General features: G+C 47.1%; 1 protein-coding gene across 9 annotated transcripts in view; it reads left to right on the top strand.

The window, feature by feature from the left end:
* The window catches only part of LOC102446356 (uncharacterized), an 87,516-nt gene extending 68,886 nt beyond the window's left edge, over positions 1-18,630 (top strand). Inside the window, exons 11-13 of one of the 9 annotated variants that reach the window (XR_012904030.2) lie at positions 5,128-5,191; positions 13,608-13,656; positions 16,487-18,620. Coding sequence is in view for 7 of the 9 variants with exons in the window: in XM_075929641.2 (XP_075785756.2) it covers positions 5,128-5,182 (55 nt within the window). In the remaining 2 variants the exon portion in view is untranslated. Of the gene's footprint in view, positions 1-5,127; positions 5,192-10,065; positions 11,382-13,607; positions 13,657-16,483 lie in introns of those variants that run through there. The other 8 variants (XR_012904027.2, XM_075929641.2, XM_075929645.2 and 5 more) reach the window with 8 other exon arrangements.
* Positions 18,631-19,814: the final 1,184 nt, after the last annotated feature.

Genomic DNA, 19,814 nt, shown 5'->3' with positions numbered 1-19,814 from the left:
TCCCGCGCTTCATTAGCATGTTCCCAGGCGGTTGCCATTTTGGAAATTGACTAGCCCGGAAGAACTGCCCGTGTGCCATGAGGTTTAACTGGTAATTCGAAGTAAAGGGTTTATTTCGGAATCACCCTTCTGTGCCGCGTGTAGATGAGGGCAGTTCTTCCATCCAGGCTAGTCAATTTCCAAAATGGCGACCGCCTGAGAACATGCTAATGAAGTGCAGGATATTTCAATCCCATGCTTCATTTACAATTTTGGTCACCCTCATTAGCCTCCCTAGTTCGAACTAGGGAGCTAGTGTAGACATACCCTAAGAGAGAAGGAGCAACCTCTTTGAATTTTATTTATGGAAGTAGCTCTGTGACTGCAGTCAGCCCAGGCACTGTGGACATGGTGCCTAGTGCCTCTTCCTTTGCCCAGAGATTCTGGTGCCAATGTTGAAAGAGATGGTGCCAAGAAGAACTTTAGCAGGGACCAGAACCAACATGTCTCCACTCAGGGCCATGTTGGCACTCAGTATTGTTCCCAATCTCCAGGCTAGAAGAAAAAGAGGGACAGAGGCTGATCTCCAGCTTTGATGCCCATGGATTGGATGGTGCCAGCACCACAGTAGGGCCATAATGCCAAGACCGCCACTGGGACCATGTTGACTCCTGCCCAGTCCAGACAGTCTTCTTCATCAGTGCCTTTAAAGTGCCAACCCTAGCCTTCCATACGGGATGTGTTTCATGTGGTGTAGAACTTGATGTGCTTTTTGGCACTATTTTTGCCATGCAGGCAGTTCTCCGCATCGGTGCCTTAACCTCTTCTGAGGCCACCAAGGCAATCAAAAGGGAAGCTGGTGATGATGCTGTCTAGAGCTCCCTCTCCCTGCCCTTCCAGGAACCACAGCAGATCTCCTACCTCAGTTAAATCTGTGTCAAGAAGTGCAGTTCTCCTTTGGGTTTTGTACTTCGAATTGGAGTCGGACTTGAACAGATCGGAGTACAGCAGCAGCAGGTAGTGGTCATCCTTGCAGCAATGACAGTAGATGGCTCCACTGTTCCCAATGGCCACTGCAATGGCAGAATCCCCCACAGTAGCCCTTTTGGATCTCCTGGGCCTTCCATCAGGGTCAGAGCAGGAGCCAGGGATCTCAGCATCCATGACATTGATGAGTTACAGCCAAATGCAATAAGAGATGATACTTTGTTCCCTCCAAGGAGTAGGAGATGATACTTTGTCCCCTTTACGCTCAGATGCAACTAAACTTCCTCGTAGTAGATGCTGCTAATCAGAGGGAAAGAGAGTGGCTTCAGGGGACCTGCCTTAAAAACAGAGAGGCTAAAATGCCTAGTCCTTTTCTGTCAGGAGCTTACAATTGCAAATCACAAACCAGCAGGCCATTGTCAGCAGGTACTCCTCCACCTGCTCCTACAACATCTGTTCAGCAATGGCCAAGTTCATAGAGCTCCTCCCGTTGGACTCCAGGGCCAAGTTTTTAGCTTTGCTTGAAGAAGGGAGACTCATCTCCAGAGTGTCCCTACAGGCAGCGTTAGACTCTGCTGATGCTGCTACTAGGATGATGGTCACTGGAATTCCCATGTGTAAGAGTCTTGGTTGCAAGTCTCAGGCCTCCCCTATAAGTCCAACAAACAATATAGAATTTGCCATTCAAAGAGGGCTTATTCTCAGAGAACATGAAGGCTGTGTCTAGACTGGCCACTTTTTCCAGAAAAGCAGTCGCTTTTCCGGAAAAACTTGCCAGCTGTCTACACTGGCCGCTTGAATTTCCGCAAAAGCACTGACGATCTCAAGTAAGATTGTCAGTGCTTTTGCGGAAATACTATGCTGCTCCTGTTCGGGCAAAAGTCTTTTTCCAAAAAACTTTTGCGCAAAAGGGCCAGTGTAGACAGCAGAGATTTGTTTTCCAATTGCGAAAATGGCGATCGGGGCTTTTTTGCGGAAAAGCGTGTCTAGATTGGCCACAGACGCTTTTCCGCAAAAAGTGCTTTTGCAGAAAAGCGTCCTGCCAATCTAGACGCGCTTTTCCGAAAATGCTTTTAACGGAAAACTTTTCTGTTAAAAGCATTTCCGGAAATTCATGCCAGTGTAGTCGTAGCCGAAGAGTCTCAACAGCCTAAAAGACTGCAGGACTACCCTAGGGTCCCTGTGCCTTTCTACCCTTTCTACCCAATGTGGGCACTTCCAACCACAGCCTCAACAGTATTTCCCACAGCAGAGCTATCAAGATGGCTCTAGGAAGAGAAACTGAAGTGGCAGAAAGAAGTCACATCAGCCCTCGGGGCAAAACTCAGGCCACCTGAAGCCCCTTCCAGGGCCAAAGCCTGCCTTTTGAAGGCACGGTTAGGGACAGCACACCACACTTGCCAGTACATCCACCCCCATTTACCTTTTCCTCCCGACTATTCCCTTTCTACCATGCACGGTCCAGTATCACTACGGAGCATTGAGTTTTCAACACGGTAGACGGGATACTCTATCCAATTCTTAATCACCCCCTTTCCTGTCTCTCTTCAGTTCCCTCCTTTCTCACAAGGAACTCCTAATGCAGAAGGTGCAATCACTTCTACAATTGGGGGAAGTGGAGGAGGCTCCTCAGGTGCACAGCAGCAAGGAGTTTTACTCTTGGTATTTCCTAATACTGAAAGCCAAGGGGAGTCTCAGACCAGTCCTAGACCTGTGAGAACTCAACAAATCCATAGAGAAATCCAAGTTCTGCATGGCCTCCATTAGCCTGTCATTGGATCTGGCAGACTGGTATGCTACCCACAACTTAAAGGACATGTATTTTCATATAGTGATTGTTCAGCCACACAGGAAATTCTAAATTTGTGGTGAGTGGCACCCTCTAGTTCACAGTACTTCTCTTCGGTCTATCAGCAACTCCCTGTGTATTCATCAAATGCATGACAGTGGTAGCAGTTTTCTTTTGCAGACATCACATACAAGTGTTCCCGTACCTTGACAACTGGCTGATCAAAGCTTGCTCCAAGCTCATCGGCCAGTGGCTTGCCTTGCATTTATCAGGACCATCTTCAATGATATAATTCTTCTTGTGAACAAAGCAAAGTGCACGCTGTTGCTATGCTAGTTCTGAGAATAGAGTTTATAGGAGCAGTCCTGGACTCAACACATGCCACACTCAAGGTTCAAGCTCCTATCTGATCTCATTGAAAGTCTCTAACAGTTCCTGACTACTACAGTGAGGAACTGCTTTGAGATACCCGGCCACATGTCTGCCTGTGTGTCTGTGGTGTGACATGCCAGGCTCAGACTCAGACTGATGCCAGCCACAGCTGCAGTGGTCTATCGCCCTACCAGGAATGCTTTAGACATGATAGTGACTCTGCCTCACCCAGTTCTTGATTCCCTGACCTGTTGGTTAGACCCACAGAAAGTCTGCTTAGGGTTTCCCTTTGTGACACCACAAAATGGTGGTCACGGATGCCTCAAAATTGGGATGGGGCACCCATCTGGAGGACCTCAAAACTAAGGGTCTTTGGTCTCTAGCTGGTCTAATGGTACACATCAATGTCATGGAGCTAAGGGCAGTTTGGCTAGCTTGTTAGGCTTTCAAGTCATACCTGTCAGGACATTGTGGGTGTGTCTAAACTACATGGCTCCGTCGATGGAGCCATGTAGATTAGGCTGATCGGCAGAGGGAAATGAAGCCGCGATTTAAATAATCGCAGCTTCATTTAAATTTAAATGGCTGCCGCACTCTGCCGACCAACTGATGATCAGCTGTTTGTCGGCAGATGGGGTAGTCTGGACGCGCCACTGTCGACAAGGAAGCCTTTGTTGACTGGCGCAGGTATGCCTCGTGAAATAGTTTGCCGATTCCTAAAGGGCCTGGACAGATTCTACCCTCACATTCACCAACCAGTCCTTCCCTTAACTTAGTTCTATCCAATCTCATGGGGCCCCCATTCAAAACTTTGGCCACTTTCTACCTGCTCTACCTTTCTTATTCAGTGTTTTTCTGCTAGAAAGATATCTGAGCTGAGGGCCCTCATAATACAATCTTCTAGAAGGACAAGGTGCAACTCTGCCCGCATCCAGCCTTCTTGCCAAAGGTGGTCTCCAGTTTCCATACGAGTCAAGACATCTTTCTTTCTTTCTAGGTGTTTTACCCTAAACTGCACTCTAGTGCTGGAGAACAGGTTCTCCATTCCTTTGATATGGATAGAACATTGGCTTTTTGCCTTGACAGAACAAGTCTATTCAGGAAGTCACCTCAGTTGTTTGTGGTAGTGGCAGACAGATTGAAGGACAAACCTGTATCATCTCAATGCATCTCTTCATGGATAGTATCCTGTATCTCAGAATGCTATGGCCTCATGGATATGCCTCCGCTCCTGGTCATGGTACACTCTACCATTGTCCAGGCCTCCACAGGGTTCCTCACCCGATGCCCACTCAGAAGATCTGTAGGGCTGCAACCTGGTCCCCAATACATACCTTTGCTGAGCACTACACAATTACACAGTAGTGGAGATCTGATGCAGCCTTTGGGCAGTCAGTGCAGAACTCTTACCCCACCTCTTAGACTTGAGCTTGTGAGTAACCAGATTGGAATGCACATGAACAAGCACTCAAAGAAGATAAAATGGTTACTTAACCTTTTGGAACTATAGTTCTTTGAGATGTGTTGTTTATGTCAATTTCAATACCAACCCTCCTTCCCCTCTGTTGGAGTAGCTAACATGAAGGAACTGAAGAGGGTGGAGTTGACAGGGCCCTAAATTGGGCGCGCTATGGGCACCACTGCAGGGGGTACTCAGGCTGACCCCATAGCTAGCTTCTAGGGGTAAAATCTTCCAGCTACTGGGCATGCATGTACACACACCTGATTGGAATCAACCACAAACAACACCTTTCAAAGAACAACAGATACAAAAGATGAATAACCATTTTTTACTTAAATTTCTTCTTTATCTTCTACTCTAGCTGTGAAACTAAGAAATGAAGTTCAACACATAACATTCTAACTACAAGAATAACATTTCCTTGTAATTTTTATATCAGAATGTAAAATGATGCAATATTAAGATAAATACTGTGACTCTTGAGTTAATAATTGACAGGTGGAACTGACATATGGCACTTTTTATTCCATTTCTCTAGTAAAAAGCCAGAGCAAAAAAAATGTGAAGGCAGCAAAAGCAAATCCAAGAAGTAAGGTTTCTCTGTAAGTACAGTTGTAAATGATGGTCATACTGTGCCTTTCACATTTAATAAGATCCTGTGTGATATTTTCTGAGAGACACAGGTATAAAAATTAACTTTTCCCTTTCATGCAAACTGGCCAATGGGAGCTGAGAGATTTTACTGGGGGTGGAGGCAGTGCGTACCAAGCCTCCCCCCGCAGTGCAGAGAGCCACATTCATTTTCATTCATCAAGAAGAGCTTGAAGAATTCCAAAACCTGTAGTGTTCTGTATTTCTAAAAATGTGATGATTCCTTAAGTGTAATCTGTGCTGAATCACTAATGTCAACAAATCTCACTGTAATGACATCTGTTGTTGATGACACGTCTGGAATGCAATCTAGAATTATGGCACAGTATTTTGCCAAAGAAACTGATGAACAGTTTTGTCTCTCACTTTACCACTCCTTAGCATGATCAGTTCATTTTGAATTCTTGGTCCCAAATTGTGGCAATGTATTTATTTAATTTTCACTTACACTTCAGAGATATTACTGTGTCAGATTTTCCTAGCAGTTGAATAAGATCCCCAAAAATTGCCATTTTGGGGTTTGTATATATTGTCAACGTTTCCTCTAAAACAAGTTTTTTGTCAGAGTGGGTGTGAGGAGTTGGTGCACTCAGCATTGGGGGGTTGTCTGGGGCTGGGCTCCACTTGGCAAGGAGTACAGAGGGGACTCCCTGTCCATGCTGATGATGAATGTTGTGCTGCATGTCACACTCGTTCTGCAGCAGCCGCAGTCTGCATGCAGTCACTGAGTTGGAGCAGAACAGATGGATGCTCTGGCAGGCTGGCTGCTGTTGAAATGACTCAGTCTCTCAGTACATATGCAGACAGCTAACACCTGCACCTACACCCTCCCTCCATGGTGGGGCTGAGCTCTGTGCTGGGAGGGGCTGGGACATTCGGGGGGAGGACCAGAGCTAGCCTTCACTTTGCAGGTGTGGGCAGGGGTTTGGTGTAGAAGAAGAACTCTGGCAGAAGAGGTAGATATGATAAAGGAAAGAATATGATAATGTTATTGTGGTCAGCATGCAACCTGGCTGCTGGCCCTACTCTCACTGAATTAGAGGAGTTGGGGAGAGACTGAGACTCACAGGTGAATCTGTCACTTCCCTTATCCAGGCCCCCATTCTTCCCAGAGACCCATCACCAGCACGGAGAACCCTGAATGCACCATGCTGGCACATTTAGCTTCCCACTCTTATCTACTTGATTGGAATACAGTCCCTCCCATCCAGCAGAGGAATGGTCCCCCCCAAATACTGTGGTGCCCTATGCAGCACATATTGGTAAGAGCACCCCCTTACCTTGAGTGTCCTATTCAAATAGAATGGACATTGCCTGTATTAGATAGCAAATTCTACAGAAGCAACATTCATTCTTCAGAGTTGATTGAAAGGGGTCCTTCCTTGGTAGGTCAAAGAAAGTCTATCAGAGAGCAGAGTCCCAAAGAGATTTGGATTGGAATAAGAATATTTATAGTTAATAGTTCTTATTAACACAGACATTATATATGTGAACAGTTAAACTTGCATGATTTGTAATTTGTTCTGTTCATTATTTTCTTTCTATTTGGGATGAGTTGTGGGGTATCGCTATTTTAGGCCACTTAAAGATAATGGGGGAAGCAAAGATCTGGAAGGTGAGTGAGTTGTTGGGAGCTGCGCTAAACTTTATTATAGGCTGAGTTAAAACCTTGTTCAAGCTGATAAGTAAACTTGTTCTTTGATGGGCGTGTCTTACAAGTAGCTCTAAGACGCTTCACTCAAAACAAGACCTAAAAGAGTCTGCGCAAAAGCTAGCACCATGTAGGTTAGGAGATGCACTGGGTATTGTATATTATCCAGATATTTGTATGGTGGGGATCATAGTGAACACACAAACATTAGGGACTCACAAGAATACACACAGGCTGTGTCTAGACTGGCAAGTTTTTCCGCAAAATCATCTGCTTTTGCGGAAAAACTTGCCAGCTGTCTACACTGGCCGCTTGAATTTCCGCAAAAGCACTGACGATCTCATGTAAGATTGTCAGTGCTTTTCCGGAAATACTATGCTGCTCCTGTTCGGGCAAAAGTCTTTTTCCGAAAGACTTTTGCTAAAAAGGGCCAGTGTAGACAGCACAGTACTGTTTTCCGCAAAAAAGCCCCGATCGCGAAAATGGCGATCAGGGCTTTTTTGCGGAAAACCGCGTCTAGATTGGCCACAGACACTTTTCCGCAAAAAGTGCTTTTGCAGAAAAGCATCCTGCCAATCTAGACGTGCTTTTCCAAAAATGCTTTTAACGGAAAAGTTTTCCGTTAAAAGCATTTTCGGAAAATCATGCCAGTGTAGACATAGCCACAGAGAGAGACAGAGGCAAAAAGCAAGAAAACCAAGTAGTAGCTTGAAGCAAAATGCAGGACAATGTAGCACTTTAAAGACTAACAAGATGGTTTATTAAGTGAGCTTTCGTGGGCCAGACCCACTTCCTCAGATCTTGTGAGCATAGTGTGGCCATGGAAGAGGCAAGAGAGACAGCTTTTGGTTCTTTTGTCTAAAGAGTCTTGGCACTGCTAAGCTAAGAAATAGTTTCTTATGATTTTGGTTCCCCCTGTGTTTAAGGAGCAGGGCTTTGTGCATCAACTATATATTCGAGAGAGTTTGTCTGTTTGTTCGAGAACTCCTAAACAGTAAGATCTAGGACCACTAAATTTGGTATACAGCTTCCTCTTATAATTTAAAACAACATAACAGTTTGGTTGTGCCAGGAACATGGGATGTGTCTGGAATGGGATAGCTTCTCAGAAAACCATAAAGAAAAGAGAGAGAATCACCAGGCAGGTGAAAGGGGATAGCTGGGAGTGTGCTCCCCCACATCCGGCACTGCATCAGCCCTGAGCTCTCACCCACCAGGCATCCTTTAGGAAATCTGTCCCCTACATTTCTACAGGGACATCTCTGGATATTCCCCTTCATCAGGGAGTGAGGAGAAAGTCAACAGTTTGCTGCTTTTCTCACTTTGGCTAGAGTGTCCGGGGGACAGACAAACTCGGACCTGCCCCTGGAGGACATGCATTCCTTCCCCAGCTATGCCCGCTGCAGCTGCAGCAGCCATAGAGAGGAACTTCTCATCTGACCCCAACCTGTTACAGTGAGAGAAGGCCTTGGTTGTCCTGTCTCCCTGGAACAGCCTGCATATTGATCCCCTCGTCCCCAACCCAACCCCACTTCAGAGCAATGAGTAAAATTAAGCATGTACATTTTCATTTTATTTTCCAAAAAAAAAGAAAATTAATTGAATTAAGGACCTGAGCAACACAGGGTACATCTTTTAGTTCCTTATAAATAAACAAGACAGCATTACACACTATACTAACACTCTATTTCTGTGTCCAGCTGGAGCATCCTCAGGGTTCCAAAATTTAACTGGCTGCTTTGGGCACAAAAGAGCAATAATACTGGGAAATGTATCTGTTCACCTATAGAGGAGGTTTGGTATATTTTTAGTGATGAATAACAACTGTATAGCACAAACTCTTAGACAAAAATGGATGGATTCTTGACTCTGTTAAACCAGATTTATAGTGGAACCCTGCTGTAGTAAGTCAAGTTATATTGGTGTAAAACTTGTGTAACAGAGTGAAGAATAGGATCTCATGGGACACATCCTTTGTGCAGTGGTTGCTATGAATCACCTTACCACTTCCCTGATTTTGAAGCCATTGGTGGATGAAATTCCCCCTAGTTTAACTTTAGGGCAGCTGCAATGGTCCCATAGAAGTCTTCAAAGGAAGTTGAGCTTGCTCAGGACCTCAAAGGGTATGTCTCGAATGGTTAACTGATGACATCTGCTTAAAGCTTTAAGGACAGGTAATATTATGTAAATCAAGAGTTACATGCATTCAGATTAACTTGTTAAATCCACACAGGATCAACTAAAGAAAAAAAAAGAAACCTTCCTGCACTATTAGAAATGTACCAATGTTGATTGAATTATACCTTTATTACTAAAGAAATGCTTTTGCCATCTGGTAACTAGAGTGTCTAGGACTCTGCCTATTACTCTTTCACAGCATGGTGACAACGTCATAATGAAATCGGAAATTCATAGAAGCATAAACACAGCTGTTTATGCCTATAAAATAAGTGGTTTACAAGAAAAGACAATCAGTAGTATTGAGTGTTTTGTCAATTACATTAACAGAAAATACAAAATGATGCTTATTTGACAAGACCATTTTCAAGACATTAAATTTGCATAATGCTAGTCTTCTTGTACTATGAAAGGCAATGAGACATCATAAAAAGATGTATCCATTATTCATGAATTTAAATAATCTGACTTGCATGGAAAAATAAGGCTGAGCCAGATTTTATATTTGTAGACTTGTCTTCTTCCTAAAAAAATTAGTCAATTATTGTTGATGATGTTTTAACTAATTCTGTTGCTTGAATTGTTGATATTCCATTTAATAGGATCTTGCAGTTAGTAAATTAAATATTTTCTTATTAAATCCTATGTAATTGACAACTGATTATGAGTCAGGACTCAAACAGTAAACATCTATGACAGAATCATCACATGAGATGGGCAGATTAGGCATAAATGTAAATTATGAGAAGTTAGATTTGTTGCAATACACGTGACTTCTCCATATGCTTGCGTACACTAAAGAGCAATATCAACAGTCTGATCACCAAGGGTACGTCTAGACTACATGTCTCCGTCAACGGAGCCATGTAGTTTTAGACACACCCCAAGTCCATGTTGATGCCATCAGATCATTAAAAAGAGAAGTTGTTTGGCCAGAAATAAGGTACATTTTCTCATCAGTCTAGGTTTACTTCAGTCTTGACTTATTTATCTCAGGGTTGACATGGTGAGGGGAATGACTAGAATGATGACAGGAAGAAGCACAGATCAGGCATGTTCATTTCCTTTTACCTCATAGATATGTGCAACCTGATATGAACTTTACTTCCCCTATCACTACAAATTTGGATTCTACTGTCCCATCTTGGGAGAATAGATCCAGCAGGACTTACAGAAGGACTTTAGCTCTAGTTGGGAGGAGCAAGTTCCAAAATAGAGAGCCACTCACCAGAAAGCTCCTGTCATCACCCTCTTCCTATATAAATGAAGGAGATGTTGGCATAGGCACCTCAGCTGATATCAGTGTCCAGAGTACCACACAAGAAGACAATCTGTAAGACAGTCCCTAAGACCAAACCCTTCAGAGCAGAAGTTTACAAAATAAACTATGGACCACTGGTAGTGGAAGTTTTCTTCTAATCCACATCAGTCAGTATATACCCTGAAGCATGAGGGTTTATATTTCTCACTTTTTTATCCCTTTCTAAAGTAAATGCAGATGTTCTTATGATACATAGAAATATATACTCCTTTAAAACTTGCTAAGCTCTTGGTTTCAATTTTATAGTGTGGCAATGAGTTCCACAGGTGAAATAAGGACTGAGTAAAAGAAGTTCTTTTAATAAGTTGTAATTATTACCTTTCAGTTTAGTTGAGACTGAGATTATCATCCCTGCCTAAGAGATTTAGATGCCCAATTCCTATTAAAATTATTTGAAAATCCCACCAGAAGTCCCCTAGTTCTTTTTTTTGAAAGATTATCCACGTGGATTCCATTTCTGATGCACATTAACTTCATGAAAGCAAGACTGGATTATTTTGGCTGTCCATGTATATTGGAACCATTCACTTTGTTGAATACTCACCAGGCTATGTTTGGATCCAAGTACTGGATCTGCAAAAGTGACAAGGAGTCCTGTGGCACCTTATAGACTGACTAAGATGTATTGGAGCATAAGCTTTCGTGGGCAAAGACCCACTTTGTCAGATGCATGTCACTTGCTACTTACTACTGACAAGGCTCACTCCTTGGCCATAAACTCTCTGTTTGGTATTTTTAGAGAATGAGACCTGCTGTTCTGAGCTCCCAAAACCAGTGGTAATTGCTCAAGATCCACCAATAGCTTTAGCATCTACCCCTCAGAGGTCTGAACTCATCCTGCACATCCTCTAATGTAATGTATGCCATCAAGTGCCAGCAATGCCCCTCTGCCATGTATATTGGCCAAACTAGAGACAAAGGGCAAAGGATAAATGGGCATAAGTCAGATATCAGAAATGGTAACATACATAAACCTATAGGTCAGGGGTGGCCAACCAGTTAGGGTATGTCTACACATTAAAGTTATTTTGAAATAACTTTACTAGTGTCTACACAGCCAAACCGCTATTTTGAGATTAATTCGAAATAGCGGAGCGCTTAATTCGAATTTGATAAACCTCATTTCATGAGGAATAATGCCAAATTTGAAATAGCTATTTCGAAATAAGGGCTGTGTAGACACTTATATCGAAATAGGGGGCCTCCAGCCTTCGCAGGGTGCCCTGGTGGCCCCTCCAGCCTCAACCAAGAACACTCCTCTCCCTTCCCCCCGGAGCACTTAAAGGGGTAGACTCTGGCCACAGTGCCTGTGCCAGCTCCAAGCCTGGCAGCCCAGAGCCAGCAGTCACTGCCCCGACCCAGTGGCCCCAAAACATGAGCCAGCAAGCCACTGGCAGCCAGCCCTCCACCACTCCCCAGGAGCAGTCTGCCAGCTCCCAGGAGCCTGCCAGGGCTTGGAGAAGGCGGGCGTCTTCCTGGTCTAGGGTGGCGATCATGGACCTTATTCAGGTTTGGGGGGGATGCACCCAACGTCCATGATCTCTGCACTAGATGGAGGAATGTGGCCGTCTATGGCAGGATAGCTGCCAGCTTGGCCACTAAAGGCCACATGCGAACCCAGGAGCAGGTTTGCATAAAAATCAAGTTGGTCCGTCGAGACCCCCAACCCTGAGTTTCCTCTCCCCCTTCTTCCTCCTTCCAGCTCCCTCCTCCTAGGTTTCCCCCTCCCCTCTCCCACCCTCTCTTCTCCCCTCTCCTGCCTCCTTTCCCTGGTGTCACCAGTTTCATCTCCCCCCCTCCCCACCCCGTTTTGTTAAATAAAGAGAGTTTGTGTTAATGAAAATACATGTATTTTATTTGACATCAGGAAGCGGGGTTAGGGAGGGGTAAGTGGAAGGAAGTGAGGGAGGAATGAGGCACAAGCCCCCAGTGGGGCAGACCAGGGGAGCTCTTAGTCTTCCTCAGGGTGGATGCTCTCTTGCAGGGCTTCCTGGATACTGAAAGCCCCCGATGGACCTCCTAGATGGCAGCCTGCAGAAAGTGCAGCCAGGCTCGTAGCAAAGTGTCTACAAGAAGCACTGGAGTGCCCAGAGGCAGCTCTGGGTCCATGTTGCAGCATGCTGTGGTGTCCTGAGTGAGGGCAACCAGAGCACACAGAGACAAAAATGCTTTGCTGTCCCATATCGAGGTATGCAAGCAAGCAGGGAAACCTGAGAACTGGCTGTCCAGGAGGTGTCCCTTTAAGCACAGGCCTCAGAAAGTAACTCCTGACCTGATGCCCTTCCAGACCTGGTTCCAGCTGGCCTTAAATGCGATTCAGCATCCACTCAGTGTGGACGCGCTATTTCGAAATAGCAAAAAGAGAGAGAGAGTTGGGCAGAGGGATCTGGGGCCATGCAGTTTTTCACCCTCACTGCCGCTCTCCCCTGACCCATCCACCACAGGTATAGAAATACAGCCCCGAGCTCGCTGCTCCTGGGAGGGCTCCCTTCCCAATATCACCAGGCCAGCAATCAGTCATGCATCAGTTTGAACTGACCACCATCTAGCAATACTAGCTACTCACCCCTCCCTCAGAGCCAGGCAGCCCCAGATTCTTTTATTAATATCCTGGGTTTCACGGGAGCTGCCGCTGCAGCCAAGCGCTTTTTCCTCCAGGCTCTGGGGCGCATGCACAGAGCGGCCGTGAACTGTCCAGGCACATGGCTCCAAAAGACAGTCGAATGTTCCCCTTGGAGGCAGGTGCCGCCGCCCCCTCCCTCAATCCCAGACATTTTTTGTGTTTTAAAGAAGACAGGAAAACCAGGACATGTCTGGGAAAAACTGGACGCATGGTAACACTAAAAAGCTGCATTTCTATGAGCAAAGAGCCGCATGTGGCTTGAGTGCCACAGTTTTGGCCACCCCGGCTGTACATTTTAACCTGCCTGGGCACTCAGCCATGGATTTAAGAGTAGCTATTCAACAAAGGAATTTCACAAGCCAATTATAGAGAATGCAGAATTGATCTTCATATGCAATCTGACACTGGTTCCTTTGGCTTGAACAAAGACATTAACTGGATGTCACATTATAAAGCCAGCCCTCGATGCATGTAACACCTTATTTACATCAAAATCTAAGTATGGGACACATCCAGCTCACTCAGTTAGCCTTGTTACCACCAGTACTGCTGCCAGAAACTTTTTTTCCTCTACCCTTTTTTTTTCTGGTATAGGTTCTGGGTCCCTGTTATTTCCAGTCCAGCTTCTAGCTCAGCTGAAGAAGTGAGTTTTGCCCATGAAACCTCATGATACTACATATCTTTTTTGGTTAATCTCTAAGGCTCCGTCTACACTGCATCATTTTTCTGGAAGAGGAAATGCAAATGGAGCGCTCATTTGCCTATCTCATGCTCTCATTTGCATATTCTGATCCTTTTTGCAGAAGAGGTTTTTGCGCAAGAACACTTTTTCCTCATTTTTTGAGGAATAAGAGTTCTTGTGCAAAAGGGGTTTTTTGCGCAAAAAGGCACCATCTATACAGTGCTTTTTTGTGCAAAAACCTCTTCCACAAAAAGGATCAGAAGAGAATATGCAAATGAGAGCACGAGATAGGCAGACGAGTGCTCCATTTGCATTTCTTCTTCCAGAAAAATGATGCAGTATAGACAGAGACTAAGGTGCCACAAGACTAACGACTAACATCTTGGTTCAGTGTTTCTTTTCATGTGGTTTTTTTTTCTTGTTGCTTCTCCTCTGCAGACAAGTTGGAGATAACTGATTTGATCTAGAATAGGGGTGGGAAACCTTTTTTGGGTCAGGGCTATTAATCCTCAGAAAAATCAATCAGGGGCAGCACACAAGTGAGACACAACCCCCCCCCCCACCCCATGCCAGTGTGGGCCCCCAAGGGTGGGGGGAGCCCTGAGCCTCAGGGACCAGATCCAGGCAAGCTGGAACCTGCATCTGCCCCCCGGGTCTTAGGCTCCCCACCCCCATCTAGAACATGGCTCAAACTTAGTGTTACCTAAGTGCCAGTTCTCAAATCCTCCAAGTGCACCAGTAGGCTCCCCTTTCTGGCAGGGCACTGGGGAAGGTCTCCAAGTGTTGCCCCCCATACGGCTCCCAGCCCCACCTGTTGGCCTGCATCCCCACCTATGCGTCCTCTCATCCTGCCTATTGCACCCAGGCTACGTAACCCCCTTTAAGGGGGCTCCAGCACCACCGCCAGTAGCTCAGTGGGGCTAGAGGGGCTTGTGGATGGGGCTCTGTGTCACTGCTGGCATGTGCCTGTAGCCTGGGGGGAGGTGTGTACAGAGCCGTCCAATTCATAGGATGATTTGGTGCAAACAACACCCTGGACCCCATGCTTTGGGGGCACTGTGGTGGCTACCCCTGCTGTCTTATGGATGGAATGATCCCCCATACTCAGGTTAGCCAGTGGGACCTTGGGCAAGCTAGGGGCTGCCCCTCCAACACTCACCATGGCAGCAGAAGCCGTAGGGAAGTAGGGCTATGCAGCAGCCTGCTCAACTCTGCTAACATCTCCCAAGCCAGCCCGTCCTAGGACTGGGGTGCTTTGCTTCCTGCTACCGTGGCAAAGTGGAGTGACTGGGCTAGGCTGGGAGCGGGCGGTGGAGCAGAGCAGAGGCTGCTGCATTGCTCCACTTCATTGCATCTCCTGTCACCATAGTGAGTACAAGGGGACCTGATCCACTGCTGCCCTGCACCAGGCCCCCCGGTAATCCCTGAGGTTGTGTCTCTCGAGGGAGGGGCTTAAGGAAATGGGTGCGATGGGTGGGACAGGGGAAGAAGAGCTGGGGTGGCAGCACAGCAGGGGCTGCACTTGGGAGAAAGATACTGTCACCCTTCCCCATGGCCACAGGGACTCACATGCCAGCAGCTGCGCATGAGCCAGATTATAGAACTGCTCAGACCATAGATGGCCTTTAGGCCGTGCGTTTGAGATGCCTAATCAAGATAGATTATGGCAACCCCATTGCTCTGCAAGGATCAGGGTTATTCAGTTGTTGATTATACTTAATTGTCATCCAATCTGAGGCTGACCCCAAAGAGCCACTCTCCCTCTTCTTAGCACAAGACAAGAAGTAGACTTCAGTACAGGCAGCCATAAGGGTATAGCCATACACATAGTTCATAATAGCTAGCTGATTCCCTAACTTATGCTTTCTCAGTACCCCAAATAGGCCACAAACCAGTCCCACAGAACATTTCAGATGCCTGCCTGAAGCCTCATGAGCAAAACCCCTCCGACACCACAGCAATATCTGTGCCCCAGATGGCTCCAGGCCTCATACAAAGGTGAGGGGTTTTAGAGCCCAACCTCACCTTCCCCGAACAAGTTCTGTCCAGTTCCAAGAAACCAGCCACAGATCCCAGGTTAATTTACACTCTGGACCTTACCCACAAGATCACGCTGAGCCAGTCCTTTAGAATCTAACATCAAGAAAGTAAAGCATGAGAGTAAGGTTGTTAAAGTATCATACATTACATGCATCGAATCTCCCAGTTCTCGGTGCAGGCTTGCAGCAGAGATATTTTAGATGCTGGCTTAAAAGTCCTTGATGCACATCCTATGCCAGGATGGGTCCACAGTTCTTCCCAGCTCGTGAATCCCTGCAAGGCTGCATCTAGGGTCAGGAGCAGATCTGGAGACCAAGATGGAGTTGGCCACATGGCCTATTTATATCTCCTTCATGGCTTCTTCCAAGCTGGAGACAGTCACATGGTTTCTGACCAGGCACCTAGATTCCTTTATAGGTGGGTCTCGGGTACTTACGAGACCTATTGTCCCTGGAGCCTTGCTAATTAGCATGTCCATAGGCTGAGCCCATTGCTCAACCACATACAGAGAAACTTCCAGTCTCCATACAGAGTACATATTCATAACTCCACACCCAGACATCATACAGATATATGAAGGGCATATACAGAATCAGTAGATAGATTTTGTTTGACACCTCACATGGCCCCCTTTGTACCACTTTTGGGGCGAACACTCCCCATGGGTGGTGACCCGGCTCCCCTCAAAAATCCAATAACGTGACAAGGTCTATTCAAGAAGGTTTATTGATCTTATGATCTGTTCCAGCAGGAGCATCAGAGATATGAAGAGAACCAGGAGGAGGCAGAAATTCAGTTGATTTCAAAGCAGTATCTTCCTTCCCCATCTGAAGAGGCCGTTATCTCTTTTAGTAGCCATCTGGATGATTTTTTGATCTTCTAAGATCTCTTGTGATGCATGGCAGACACTTTGGAGGTTCTGGTAGAGGTAGTGCAATAAAAATCCCGCAATTTACTGCCAGTAAATTATTCTGCATGCCCACACCCTACTTCCCCATCTGGTAGGTTTGCCAGGCCTTTCAACAGGGGGTTGCTGGACCTAGCTAAGACACTGTGATGTACTGCAGCATCTCTGACACCCACGTCCAAGAAAGCTGATAAACATCCAATTCCCTCTACAGTGTTTCTACTTCCACCAGTCCCAGAGTAACTGGTGGCAATAGTAGTGCATGAAAGATCCAAACAGCGCGAGCCTCTGAACATGACCCAAGGAAGAAGGACCCCTAAGAAACTTGACTCGTTCACTAGAAAAGTCTCCTCCATTAGTATTCAGATGCACATTTTAAATTACAAGTCACTATTTCCACAGAAGTGCCTATCTGAAGAGGGACAAAGTATGACAATTCATAGAAGAGCTTCTAGAGGAAGAGAGGGAGGAGCTTAAGTCTCTAGTGTCTAAAGGAGAGCTAGTGGCCTGAACATCTCTCTGCTGTGATAGGCAGGGCTTCATTGCTCCCCTCTTCAAATGGAATTATGCAGTATGTTCAGGACCATATTAAGAAAGGGGATATAGGGGCTGTAGCCTAGGGCCCCAGACTAAGGGGGACCCACAAAAGATCTCCACGCTGCCAACATCCAGATCTTTTTGCGAGGCCCCTTCAGCCCTGGGCGCTGTGCATTATCTGTTACTGCCTGGCCAGAGTGGGAGGCAGCTCCGCATGCTGCCATCTGCTCTGCTGGGCTAGTGCTGTGTTGCCACAAACACAGGTAAGCTCCATCCCTGTGCTGCCCTCACTTTCAGACTCCACTGCAGTTCCCATTGGCTGATCACGTGATGGTTACCTGTTGTTACCTTATGCCCTCTGTTGGCCAACAGGATACTGGGCTGGATGGACCTTTGGTCTGACCCAGTATGGCTGTTGTTACGAAGCTGTGGGGACCGATGCCCAGAATGCAGGACAGTGCAGCCCATGCTGAGGCACCTGCTTCCCCCCACACCAAAGGGGAGCTGCCCCAGGTAATTGCCCCACAGTCCAACCCTCTGCCCCAGCCATGACTCCCTTCTTTCACCCTAACGCCCTTCCAGACCCACACTTTAACCTCTTGCCACTGTCCTGAACCCTCTCCGAGAGCTCAAACTCCACACCCTCTTCTGCTCCCCAGCCCCCGTCCCGACCCTCCTTCTGCATTCCAAACTCCTCACTCCTAGCCTCTCCCAGAGCCTGCATCTCCAGTTGGCGCCATCACCTCCCTCCCTCCCCCACTCTTCTGCCTCAACCTGCAGCCTCCCACACTCTGAACCCCTCCTTTTTGGCCCCACCCCAGAGCCCTAGGTGGCCCCCAGAATAATTAATTCAGCCCTGAGTATGTTAAACATTTTGTATCTTCTCTGTGGGTACGTCTACACTACAACGTTAATTCGAACTAACTTAGTTAGAATTAGTTAATTCGAACTAAGCTAATTCAAACTAACGGTCCAGACTAAAAAACTAGTTTGAATTAGCGTTTTGCTAATTTGAACTAGCATGTCCACATTAAGTGGACCCTGAACCGGGGTTAAGGATGGCCGGAAGCAGTGCCGGCAGGGCATCAGAGGAGGACTTAGAGCGTGGAGATGCTGTCTCAGGCTAGCCGAGGGCTGTGCTTAAAGGGTCCCGACCCCCACCCCGGACAGACAGTTCTCAGGGGTGCCCCGCTTGCAAAGCAGTCTTGGCTTGGAGTGCCCGGAGTACCCACACTGGGCACATCACACCACTCGGCCATCAGACCGGCAACACTTGCCACAGGCTGCCATCTGGGGAGAGGAGGTAATTGGGGGGCTGCAGGAGAGCTCCCACCCCCAGAAGCCCGCAGAGCCAGCCCAGTCCTCGCCATCGGGGGCTCGTGCCCCATTCCTCCCTCACCTCCTTCCACTTACCCTTCCCTAGCCCCTCTTCTTGATGTACAAAATAAAGATAACGTGTCTTCCAAACTTGAATTTGTCTTTATTGAACAAAACTGGGGGAGACTGGGAAAAGGAGGTGGAAGAGGGGAAGAGAGAGGCTGGGAGAGGGGAGGGCAACTAAAATGATCAGGGGTTGGGAACCAGGTCCCATATGAAGAGAGGCTAAAGAGACTGGGACTTTTCAGCTTAGAAAAGAGGAGACGGAGGGGGGACAGGATAGAGGTCTCTAAAAGCAGGAGTTGGGTGGAGAGGGTGCATACAGAAAAGTTCTTCTTTAGTTCCCATAAAGAAGGACTAGAGGACACCAAAGGAAAAGAATGGGTAGCAGGCTTCAAACTAGTAACAGAAAGTTGTTCTTCACAAAGCAAAGAGTCAACCTGTGGAACTCCTTTCTGCAGGAGGCTGTGAAGACTAGAACTAGAACAGAGTTTAAAGGGAAGTGAGATCAAGTCATGGAGGTTGGGTCCATGGAGTGCTATTAGCCAGGGGATAGGAGTAGTGTCCCTGCCCAAGGTTTGTGGAAGGCTGGAGAGGGATGGCACGAGACAAATGGCTTGGTCACTGTCTTCGGTCCATCCCCTCCAGGGTCCCTAGGGTTGGCCACTGTCGGCAGACAGGCTACTGGGCTAGATGGACCTTTGGTCTGACCCAGGACGGCCATTGTAAGCTCATGGCTCAGGGTCGGAGGTCTCAGTGGACCCCCTTGATTCTCTTGCACACCTGCTCCTGGGTGGCCAGGCTGGCAGCTCTCCTGCCCTAGCCGGCCACTTTCCTGTGCCTAGTGCGGAGATCATGGACGAGGTCCACGATGTCTGCACTAGCCCAGGCGGGTGCCCGCCTCTTGCGGTCCTGGGCAAGCTCCCAAGAGCCGCCAGCCTGGTCCCGGGAAGAGGGGGAGGGCTGGGAGCATTGGGTGGGTGGCTCGATCCGTGCCAGGTGCAGGGTCTGCTGGCTGGGTGCTGGCAGGCTTGCACCTGGCACGGGCACCGTAGCCAGCCCGTGCCCCTTTAAGGGGTCCAGGGCTGGGAAGGGGGCAGACAAGTTTCCCTGGTGTTGGCCAGAGTGGCCACCAGGGAAACCTGGGGAGGGCTAGCCTCCCACTAGTTTGAATTAAGGGGCTACACACCCCTTAATTCGAACTAGCTAGTTCGAACTAGGCTTAATCCTTGTAAAATGAGGTTTTCCTAGTTCGAAC

This window comes from Pelodiscus sinensis, chromosome 1 (assembly GCF_052426305.1).
Source record: "Pelodiscus sinensis isolate ZL-2025 chromosome 1, ASM5242630v1, whole genome shotgun sequence".
In the NCBI taxonomy this organism is placed as follows: Eukaryota; Metazoa; Chordata; order Testudines; family Trionychidae; genus Pelodiscus; species Pelodiscus sinensis.
Note: the sequence above shows the minus strand (reverse complement) of the source record. Positions and strands in the feature narration are given on the sequence as shown.